This window comes from Leopardus geoffroyi, chromosome E1 (genome assembly GCF_018350155.1).
Source record: "Leopardus geoffroyi isolate Oge1 chromosome E1, O.geoffroyi_Oge1_pat1.0, whole genome shotgun sequence".
Lineage (NCBI taxonomy): Eukaryota > Metazoa > Chordata > Mammalia > Carnivora > Felidae > Leopardus > Leopardus geoffroyi.
The window spans coordinates 23,795,472-23,807,732 of record NC_059330.1 but is presented as its reverse complement, the minus strand read 5'-3'; the positions used below and the strand labels follow the sequence as shown (position 1 = coordinate 23,807,732).

Genomic DNA, 12,261 nt, shown 5'->3' with positions numbered 1-12,261 from the left:
AACTAGAGGGTATTATGCTAAGTGAAATTAATCAGTCAGAGAAAGACAAACATCATATAACTTCACTCATGAGGACGTTAAGATACAAAAAAGATGAACATAAGGAAAGGGAAGCAAAAAATAATATAAAAACAGGGAAGGGGACAAAACATAAGAGACTCTTAAATATAGAGAACAGAGGGTTGCTGGAGGGGTTGTGTGAGAGGGGATGGGCTAAATGGGTAAGGGGCATTAAGGAATCTAAGGAATCCTGAAATCATTGTTGCACCATATGCTAACTAACTTGGATGTAAATTTAAAAATAAATAAATTATTAATTTAAAAAGTAATAATGAAATAAAATAAAAAATTTTCTTATAGATACAAAAAAATCACCAAACCAAATTTCCCGTAAGTTCCAGGGTTTAGCCGTCAAAGTCTTACTGTTTTTTAAAGGTATATATAGCCCAAATATGGCACCTAAAAACTTACCTTTGAAGCATGTAATATCTCATCTCCTTAATTTCCTCTGTAGAACCCTGCATATCAAGATGGCAAAGGAATGGAAGCTTTTTCTTCAGGTTTCGGTCTTGTAAACACAAGCTGCAGTCCGTCCTCCTGTTGCAGGTGCTTAAAACCCAGGAGGACAAGAGATACTGTGCCTTCTGCCTACTTCTTGGCCCTGCTTCAGTCAGACTAGAGTATTCCTGATGGCCTCAAACTACAGTCTTTTTGTCTACGTTGTCCCCAATTTCCACATTTCCCCACCTTTCCTCCTTTTTGTATTTTCTCCCTAAACTTGGTTTACACACAGAATTGGTTGATTTCCCAAGGGGACTAAGAGGAGAGGGGGAGAAACAGAAAAGCCTGTATAACTAGAAAACAGATCTTAGCTCTGCATGAGCGGCAGCAAACATGTTTCAACAACGGTCACTTTCTTCTGACAGTCACCAGAGAAAAAGCTCCACAAGACTCTCCTGGCTGCCAGGAGCACATGACAGGGAGGGCCCGGGGCAAAAAGAAGACAAGTCTACAAGGACAACTGAGCCAAGAGAATAATGAGGTCGTGAAATCCAGAGGGAGGAGGACAGCACAGCCTAAGTAGGGTAATTTCTGAGATCCAATCAAACAAATAATACTGATTATCAGACTGCAAGAAGGGAAAAAGCAGGTCAGGCAGTAAAGAAAGCAAGTAGAAAGGACAAGACATATCACTACTGAGGAACTTTGAATAAAGTGTGAGCCACCATTTTAATTTTTAGGCCAAACTAGTGATACATGCATGCAAAAACCTTTTTTAAATAAAGCAACAAAATCTAAGATTTTATTCACCCAAACTTGAAAGTAAGAATGGAGCTAGGACAAATGGGATATAGAGAAGATGTGGATAAATTCTTGAAAGGAAAAGGGGCCCAGACAAATATTTTACACACAGAGGTCTGACCCAGATTAAGCAGGGAAGAGAAAAACCCTGCTTAGAAAGGCTACTGGAACACATATATTGCTATAAAAGCAAATCGGCCAGAGATAGATCTCTTAAAAAAAATAGTTTGAATGTTATATAGTAACAAAGTCCTACTTTAGCTTTTAATAAAACAGATGCTAACGCTATTGCTCCCTTGTAATGGGAGAGACTCCAGTAGCTAAAATCTGCAAAATCAGAATTTCCTATAAGTCATCAGGAAAAGTATAATTCATCAGAGTCATGTGGTAACTTCATTCATGTACCACAAAAAAATTCTTTCCCACCAAAATGCTGGATAGAAATAGTTAATGATCTGTTGCCAACTATGCTGAGAACCTATTGATCTTCCAGAAAACTCTCCAAAACAAATACACAAATAACCTGGAGCAGAAATAGAAGATAAATGGGGCATTTGGGTGGCTCAGTTGGTTAAGCGTCCGACTTCGGTTCAGGTCATGATCTCACAGTTTGTGAGTTCAAGCCCTGTTTTGGGCTCTGTGCTGACAGCTCAGAGCCTGGAGCCTGCTTCAGATTCTGTGTCTCCCTCTCTCTCTGCCCCTCCACCACTCAAACTCTGTCTCTCTCTCTCTCCTTCAAAAATAAACATTAAAAAAAAAAACTAAAAAAAAGAAAAGAAACGAAACAGAAGATAAATGATCAAATAGAAAACAAATGATTAAGGCAAACAAATTCTGATCTTCAGGCTATTCAGATGACCCAACCTGAAAAGACTTAACCAGGCCACTCAACATGACCACCAGCCATAACAGAAAACGTACATCCTTGTTGTTTTCTGGTCTAGGCCGTTTCACATCATTCCTTACGTGCTATGCCAATGTCCAATAAAGTTTAGTCGTTTATTTTTTCCTTTGAAGACCCAAGCTGATGCAAAGGAGCCCTCCTATTTTTATGACTCTTCAGAATAACAGGTCTCAAAAATAGAGCACTGAGGTCTTTATTCAGAATAATTACAGTGACCACAGCTGTAGAAGCAGCTCGGTTTTACACATATCTAAGTGTCTCCAGATGTAGGCAGGTCCCGAAAGAGAATCATTCTCTGCCTTTGTTATATAAGGTCAACATTCAAAAACAAATAAAGCCTTGGGTATAGAATAAAACAGGCTATTTTTCATTCAATTGTATCAAAAAATATACTAAAAAGGTACATTCAGTAATCAAGTCTGTGCTTCTTTCACCAAAGGATCTTTCTAAAACAGCCAAACACTAAACACAGCACACCCAGATCCAAAAACAAAGCTTGAGTTTCTAATCTTTTATGGATGCTGCTCACAATCCTTCTGTAATATTAGAACACAAGAAATAAAAAAGCCACATTCATTCCTCCAAATTCAAAGCATCCCCACTTTAATCTACCATGAATAGAGAGTGTCCAAAGTAGACACATACCTGGCACAAAATCCAACTAGAAGCCCACAATGATCCCAGCATTGTAACATGCCCAGCACCCAGGATGACGTAGCAGTTTATCCAGCAGACAGTGATGCATGAGCTGGCTTGATTGCAATGCAGTCTCAGTCCTACTGCAGCACACACTGTGAGAGACTGTTTTACACTGGGGCTTTTCCAGGCAGAGAAATCTTGGATCAAGGATAGATCTCTTGAAAATCAACTGACTATATATATATATATATATATATATATATATAAAGGTTTAGTTGTGGGCTCTAAATTCTGCTTTTCTGATCTATATGCCTATCTTTGCAGCAATGCTATAGGGCCTTGAAAATTATGGTTTTATAATAAGTTTTGAAATCAGGTAGTTACAAGTCTTCCAACTTTGCTCTCCTTTTTGAAAATTGTTTCGTCTATTCTAGGTCCTTTAGGTTCTCATGTAAATTTTAGATCATCAAACTCTAAAAAGAAAGGAAAATAAAAAGCCTGCTGGGATTCTGATAAGGATTATGAGTTTACAGATCAATTTAGGGAAAATTGCCATCTTGACAATACTGATTCCTCTTAATCTCTGAACATGGACTCTCTCTCCATTTATTTACATCTTTGGTTTTTCTTGGCAACGTTTTATAATTTTTAATATTCAAATCTTACACTGGTTTTGTTAAATTTATTCCTAAATATTTTGCTCTTTTTGATACCACTGTGAATGGAATTAATTTAATTTTGTTTTTTGCTTGTTCATTGCTACCTAGTATATACAAATACAATTGATTTTTGTATATGGATCATATAGCTTGTGACCTTGCTAAACTTACTTTGAAATGTTTTAACTTTATTGAGATATAATTCACATGCCACATATTTCAGCTATTTAAAGTATATAATTCAATGGTTTTTACTATATTCACGTAGTTATAAACCGTCATCACAATCAATTTTAGGACATTTTCATTACCCCAAAAGAAACCCCACAGCCAGTAGCAGTCACTCCTTATTTCCTCCAAAACCCTCCCCGGTTCTAATCTACTTTCTGTCCTTATAGATTCTGGTTATTTCACATAAATGGAATGACAGGATATGTGGTTTTCTGTGACTGGCTTCTTTCACTTAGTATAATGCTTTCAGTGTTGTAGCATGTATTAGTACTTAATTTCTTTTTATGGACAATTAATTCTCCGTTGGATGGATATACCACATTTTATTCTTCCATTCATCAGTTGATAGATATTGAATTGTTTCCACTTCGTGCCCGTTGTGAATAATGTTGCTGTGAACATAAACGCACAAATTTTTATATAGAGATGGGCTTTCATTTCTCATAGGTATGTAACTAGGAGTGGAATTGCAGGATCATATGGTAAATACTTCATTTTATAAGAAATTTTCAGGGGCACCTGTTTGGCTTGGTCAGTAGACTCTTTGACTCTTGAACTTGGGGTTGTAAGTTCAAGTCCCATGTTAGGTGCAGATATTACTTAAAAAAATAAAATCTTAAAAAAAATAAAGGGAAATTTCCAAATTATTTTCCAGAGTGGTTGCATCATTTTACATTCCCACCAACTGTGTACAAGTGATCCCATTTTTCCATACTCTTGTTAACATTTGGTGTTGTTAACTAGTTTTTATTTTAGGCACTTTGGTAGGTGTATAGTAATATCTCACTGTTGTTTTAATCTGCACATTCCTAATAGCTAATTATGTTAAACATCTTTTCATGTCCTTTTCTGCCATCTGTATATCCTTTTTATGATATTATTTCTTTGTAATTTCTCTCTCCTTATTGAGAATTTTATTTATTGATTTGCTGTTGTCATGCTTTAAAAAAATTATTTAAACATGTTTTCCTTTGGTTCTTTGAACACATTTATGATAGGTGCTTTGAAGATTTTGTCTGCTAAATCCAGCATCTAAGAACACCTGGAGACAGTTTCTATTGACTTTTTTTCCTAAATATGGGTCACACTTTCGTATTTCTTTTCATGTCTCATGATTTTGTTGAAGACTCAACATATTAAGTAATTTATTGTAGCAAGTCTAGATTCTGATTTCTTTTACCTATGAAGGTTGTTGTTGTTACTACTACTCCTTCCCTATGCCCCTTCCTTCCTTGGCTTAATAACTTGCCTCGGCTAAATCTGTGAAATCTGTCCACCCCTAAGTGTGCAGCCACTGATGTCTCAGCTCATTTTCTTTCTATTGCTTGTTTTTATGTTGAAACCTGCCTTCTAAGTGGTTACCTCTGTATCTGCATAGCTTATATGTCTCTCAATGATTAGGCAATGATTATGTTTAAAGCCACTAAAGGCTTCTGGATTCTGTTCATGTGTCTGTGTGTGGGAAGGATAGCACATTTAAAGTTCAGGACATTTTCTGGGGCGCCTGGGTGGCGCAGTCGGTTAAGCGTCCGACTTCAGCCAGGTCACGATCTCGCGGTCCGTGAGTTTGAGCCCTGCGTCAGGCTCTGGGCTGATGGCTCAGAGCCTGGAGCCTGTTTCCGATTCTGTGTCTCCCTCTCTCTCTGCCCCTCCCCCGTTCATGCTCTGTCTCTCTCTGTCCCAAAAATAAATAAACGTTGAAAAAAAAAAAAATTAAAGTTCAGGACATTTTCAAGTCTGCTCTGGCTTTTACTTCTTATTGGGACTTATCATGTCTACTCTATGCATACAAGCAACCTCAGCTAACAATATGCTTGTTCCAACTACAAACACACCTCAGTCTATTAGAGCCAATGGCCCACCCGATACATCAAATGCCAAGAGAACCATTTCCACTGACAACACCAATGGCCATGGGCATCATCCACCACTCAAAAATGAGTAAGCTTCCTTCAATCTCAGCATCAAAACTGGCAGTCTCATGGCCTACCCACACTGGCAAAATCTCCACACCACCCAAGCCTAGGGAAGGGAGCAAGAAGAGTCTTAGGCAAGAACACCATAGACTCCTACTGTTCTTACTGAATTTCAGCAGTTTTTCAAACAACTCTTTCTCAGATTGTTGTATGTATTTTGGTTGATTTCAAGGGTACTGAAATGGTTTTGCCAAGCCTTACAGTTGCTTTTTGGGTTAAAGATTTATTGATCCTTACTCAGCTATAGCTGGAAGCCCTGTTTTATTTACTTTTTGAGATATAACTTCATACAATAATGTGCAAAAATCTTAAGTATACACTCAATTAATTTCACATATGTATATACCTTCATAGCCAACCACCCCATTAAGATACAGAACATTTCCAGAGTCTCAGAGGGCTTCCTTAATGGCTCTGGTCATGATCCCAGGGTCATGGGATCAAGCCCTGCATGGGGCTCAGTGCTGAGCATGGAGCCTGCTTAAGAGTCTCTCTCTGCCCCTCTCCCCAACTTGCGTGCTCTCTAAAATAAAAAAAAAAAATTAAAAATAAATTTAAAAAAATTCATCATTGTGACATAGCAGTAGTTCGCTCATTTTCATTGCTGTGTAGTATTCCATTGGGTGACTATCTCATAATTTATCTAATCTATTATTGATGGACATTTGAGTTGTTTATGAATCTTCACCAGATTTGTCCTTATACTTGGTTTTTGGTGACAAATGCACTCATTTCTTTCGGTTAAATACCCAGGAGTGGACTTGCGTATTGATACAGTATGTGTATGTTTAATTTAAAAGATACCAGGGGTGCCTGCATGGCTCAGTTGGGTTATGTGCCCAACTTCAGCTCAGGTCATTATCTCATGGCTTGTGAGTTTGAGCCCTGCATGGGGCTCTGTGCTGACAGCTGAGAGCCTGGAGCCTGGTTCGGATTCTGTGTTTCCCTCTCTCTGCTCCTCCTCTGCTCATTCTCTCTCTCTCTCTCTCTCAAAAATAAAAGTAAAATTAAAAAATAAGAAATTGTACAACTCAACACCAAAAAAACCCCAAACAATCTGATTAAAAAATGGGCAGAGGATATGAAATAGACATTTTTCCAAAGAAGACCTGCAGATGGCCAACAGATATGAAAAGAAGCTCAACATCACTAATCGTCAGGGAAATGCAAATCAAAACCACACTGAGATTATCACCTCACATCTGTCAGAATGGCTTTTATTAAAAAGACAAGAAATAACAAGTGTTGACAAGGATGCAGAGAAAAGGGAACCCTTGTGCGCTGTTGGTAGGAATGGAAAATGGAAAAACAGTATGGAGCTTCCTCAAAAAATTAGTAATAGAACTACCATACAACCCAGCAATTCCACCTCTGGGTATTTCTCCAAAGAAAACAAAACACTAATATATTTATTTATATTTTAAAAATATATGCACCCTTATGTTCATTGCAGAGTTATTTACAATGAAATAAGGAAACAACTAAGTATCCATCAATAGATGAATGGGTAAAGAAAATGTGGTATACACAGGCAATGGAGTATTACTCAGCCATAAAAAAGAATGAAATCTTGGCATTTGCAATGACATGGGTGAACTAACCTAGCAGGTATTATGGTAAGTGAAATAAGTCAGAGAAAGACTAATACCTTATGATTTCATTTATATGTGGAATCTAAGAAACAAAACAAACAAAACAGAAACAAACGCATAAATTAAATGTAGAAAACAAACTGGTGGTGGCCAGAGGGGAGAGTGGGGGGAGGGGGGTGAAATAAGTGCCAAGGATTAAGAGGTACGAACTTCCAGTTACAAAAATATATAGGTCACAGGGATGTAGTCAATAATCTATATTGACTACAGCAGAGGGAATATAATCAATAATCTGTAATTCCTTTGTATAGTGACAGAAAGTAACTAGACTTATTGTCATGATCATTTCATAATGTATATGAACACTGAATCACTATGTTGCATATGTGAAACTAATGTAATATTGTATGTCAACTATACTACCCTTAAAAAGAAGACGTTGAAATATCTTTTTCTTATTGATTTATAAGATTCTGGTAGCAAGGTATTTTCTTCCTGTTTTACTAACTGACAGAACAAGTCGGGGGGGGGGGGGTAATCAAAGATACTGAAGAACAACACAATTAAAAAACTTAACTGACAAATACAGAATCCTACAACCAACAACTGCAAAATATACATCCTTCAAAAGTGTTATAAAATCTTATCAAAACTGAACATATGCTAGGGGCACCTGGCTGGCTCAGTCAGTAGAGCATGTGACTCTTGATCCCGGGGTTGTGAGTTCAAGCCCCACGTGGGGCACAGAGTTTACTTAAAAATATATACATATGCATATACATACAAAAAACAGATTTATTTTTTAAAAATTTAACCATATGCTAGGCTATAAAGTATCAACTAACTTCCAAGATTTGAAATCACAGAGTATATCCTCTGAATACAATGGATTAAACTAAAAATCAATGGCAAAGATACTAAAATATATTCAAGTGATTTTAATACATATCCAAGTGTCTTGAAATGAATGAATCCACTTCTAAATAACTTAAGCGTCCAAAAAAAAAGACACAATAAAGGTGGGTGAGATGGGTGAAGGTGGTCAAAAGGTACAAACTTCCAGGGGTGCCTGGGTGGCTCAGTCGGTTGAGCGTCTGATTTCAGCTCAGGTCACGATCTCATGGTCTGTGAGTTCGAGCCCCGCATAGGGCTCTGTGCTGACGGCTCGGAGCCTGGAGCCTGATTCGGATTCTATGTCCCTCTCTTGCTCTGTTCCTCCCCTGCTCATGCTCTGTCTCTGTCTCTCTCTCAAGAATAAATAAAACATTAAAAAGTATATATATATATTTTAATAAGAAAGGTACAAACTTCCAGTTATAAAATTAGTAAGTCCTAGGTATGTGATACACAATATGGTGACTATAGTTAACAATATTGTATTGTGCATTTGAAAGTTGCTAAGAGAGTAGATCTTAAGTTTTCATCACAAGAAGAAAGAAAAAAATTGTTAAGTATGCATAGTGATGGATGTTAACTAAACTTATTTTGGTAATTATTTTGTTATATGCACATATATAAATTTTACATGTATATGTATGTATTTATATGTATAAATATACAAATATAAAATCACTATGCTGTATACCTAAAATACAATGTTATATGTGAATTATATCTCAACTAAAAAATTAAAAAATTAAATCACAATGAAAAGAAAAACATATCTTAAACTGAATAACAATAAAAATATATCACATCAAAACTTGGGGATACAAGATGAACTAACAAATGGATACCGAGATACAGAAATGGGTAGATAACTAATAAATCAAGTATAGGAAAATGTTCATAGTAGAATCTAGGAGATGAGTAAAATCTAGGCGTTCTCATAAAATCTCTCAACTGTGCTGTAGGCTTAAAATTTTTCATAATAAAATGTTGAAAAAAAACCTTGAAATATAGGCAAAGATGGGCTTGGGGAAATTTGTAGTTATTAGTACACAGCTTAGAAAAGAAATAATCATCTATCTCAAAAGGTCAGAAAAAAACATATTAAGCCTAAAGAAAGTATAAAGAAAAGGGGCACCTGGATGGCTCAATCAGTTAAGCAACCAACTCTTGATTTCAGCCCACATCATGATCCCGTGGTTTGTGAGATCGAGGCCACAGAGCCCCACATCAGGCTTCACGCTGACAGTGTGGAGTCTGCTTGGGATTCTCTTTCTCCCTCTCTCTCTGCCCCTCCCATGCTCATGCTCTTTCTCAAAATAAGTAAACTTAAAAAGTATGAAGAAGAGAACGAAAATGACAGCAGATATCAATAAAAGAGAAAACAAATGTACAATAAAAAAAATCAACAAAGACAAAAAGTTGGTTCTTTGAAAAGTCCAATTAAATTACTACTTCTATTTTTTAAATCAATTTATTTCAGAGAGAGAGAGAGAGGGAGAATGCACGCATGCATGTGCATGAGTGGGGGAGAGGCAGAGAGGGAGGGAGAGAGAGAATCCCAAGGAAGTTCCTTGCTCTGCGCTGAGCCCAACATGAGGTTGGATTTCATAGAGAGCAAAATCATGACCTGAGCCAAAATCAAGAGTTAGAGGCTTGACCGACTGAAACCACCCAAGTGCCCCAAAATTAGTAACTTCTATAAGACTGATAAAAAATAATAGAAAATGCTAACTTGATATCAGGAATGATGAAGAGGGAACTCACTACAAATCCTAAAACATGAAAAAGAAAGGAGTATGTTTATTATGAAGTTTCTGCCAATAAATCTGAAAATTTAGATTCAATTGGTAAATCATCTGAAAAAAAATTTTCTATTCCACCCAAGAAGAAACAGAAAATTTGAACAATCCTAAATCCACTTAAAAATTTTAATATATACATATAATTTAAGATACTACCACCTTTTGTGAATGTCCCTGGCCAATCTTTATATCTCTCTCAGCGATTCAATAAATATCTACTGAGTGCCCTACTATGTGCTATAGAGAGTGCTGGGTATACAACTGCAAACAAAATGTATATGATCACTGCTCTCATATTGGTGACAGGGTAACAGAGACAAAAAAATAAATGAGCACGTGAAAATATTATAAATTGTGGTGAGTCCTTTGAAAGAAAAACAAAAAGATTACAAATAATAACAGGCCTCTCTCAGGAAGTGATATTTAATCCGAAACCTTAAAAAGGGGGCCTTAAGTAATCACTGAGAGAGTAAGAGAGAATCCAGGCAAAAGGACAAGTATGTATGGCCCTGAGATAGGAAAGACTGGAACACCAGGGGAACTGAAAGGCCAGTATGACTGAAGCACTGTCAACACATGGAAGCTGACAGAAGTCAGATTATTCAGGGCCTCAGGAGCCAAGGTAAGAATTTAGTATCTTGGGGCACCTGGGTGGCTCAGCTGGTTAAGTGTCTCACTCTTGGTTTAGGCTTAAGTCATGATTTCATGGTTCTTGAGTTCAAGCCCCGCATTGGTCAGTATGGGGCCTGCTTGGGATTCTCTCTCTCCCCCTCTCTCTCTCTGCCTCTCCCCTGCTCTCTCACTCACACACTCTCTCTCAAAATAAATTTTAAAAACTTTAAAAAAAGATTTTAGTGTCTTATGCTAAGTGTGACAGGAAATCAGGGGGCAGAAAATCCAGTTGAGTGACCATTCTATTAATCCAAACAAGAGTTGACAGACTAAGGCTAAACTAAAGTGATGGCAAGTGAATGTACTGAAGTAAATATTGGAGACAGAATCAACAGAACTGAAGTATGATTTCCCAGGTTTCTGACTTAAGCAGAGTGGCCAGAGGTGATATTTATAAGAGGTGGAAGATTATGGAAGGATCAATTTAGAGAGGATAGGGAAAAATCAAGAGTTCAGGTCTAGAGGCAGTTGGCTGGCTTAATCCATAGAGCATGCAACTCTTGATCTCAGGGTCATGAATTCAAGCCACAGGCTGGACGAAGAGGTTATTAAAAAAAAAAAAAAAAGGGGGCGCCTGGGTGGCGCAGTCGGTTAAGCGTCCGACTTCAGCCAGGTCATGATCTCGCGGTCCGTGAGTTCGAGCCCCGCGTCAGGCTCTGGGCTGATGGCTCAGAGCCTGGAGCCTGTTTCCGATTCTGTGTCTCCCTCTCTCTCTGCCCCTCCCCCGTTCATGCTCTGTCTCTCTCTGTCCCAAAAATAAATAAACGTTGAAAAAAAAAAAATTAAAAAAAAAAAAAAAAAAGGAGTTTGGGTCTATAGGACGTTCAAACGAAGATTTCACATAAATAGCCGAACATAGCAAGTCAGATCAAAAGATAGGTATGGGATGGATATCATAAATAATGGGAGTTATTGGCATACAAACAGTAGCAAAGGGATGAGATTACGTAGAAAGAAAATGTATACCAAGTAAAAGGACTAGAAGGTCCAAGACCAAGCAGGACTAAATCCTGGAAGTAACATGAAAAAGAAGAGCTTGCAAAGGAGATTAGAAAGAGTACCAGGGACACAGGAGGAAAGACAAGAAAGCACAGTTTTCAGCAGGAAAGAGAAGGCTGTGTTTCAAGGAAAAAAGTAGGTACCTGTATAAAGCTACTGAGAGGACTAAAAGGATGAGAACTGAGAAGGACCCAATGAATTTAGCAATACAATAGTCACTGGTGATTTTTAATGCAAGCAGTTTCAGTAGCATGATAGGGCAGAGTACACACTAGTACAGGTTGGAAGACAGAATGAGAGAAGAGGAAGAAAGAACCCTTCCGAAGATCTTGGCCATGATGTGGGGCAGAGAATTAGGGGAGTAGTCCAAAGGGAGCATGGCTATCAAAGAAGGCTTTTATAAAGATGGGAGTCATCTGAGCATGTCTGGATGCCAACATGAGTGATTTAGTAGAAAAGGGGATATTTAAAATGTAAAGAAGAGGATCACTAAAGGAAGGAGGATCTTGAGAAGTCCTTAAAACAAGAAGGAAAAATGAAAACATGAATATAGATACAAGTAAATTTGAAATTAGATGTTGGAAGGAAGAATTT

At 37.4% G+C, this 12,261-nt stretch overlaps 1 protein-coding gene across 21 annotated transcripts in view; it reads right to left on the bottom strand.

Moving 5' to 3' along the window:
• The window catches only part of ACACA (acetyl-CoA carboxylase alpha), a 278,038-nt gene that overhangs the window by 198,141 nt on the left and 67,636 nt on the right, over positions 1-12,261 (bottom strand). The window contains exon 1 of one of the 21 annotated variants that reach the window (XM_045490614.1): positions 2,852-2,963. The exons of 17 other annotated variants lie outside the window; for them this stretch is intronic. In XM_045490614.1, coding sequence (XP_045346570.1) covers positions 2,852-2,901 — 50 coding nt within the window. In that variant the 5' untranslated portion in view covers positions 2,902-2,963. Of the gene's footprint in view, positions 1-471; positions 607-2,851; positions 2,964-12,261 lie in introns of those variants that run through there. 3 more of the 21 variants (XM_045490613.1, XM_045490616.1, XM_045490615.1) reach the window with 3 other exon arrangements.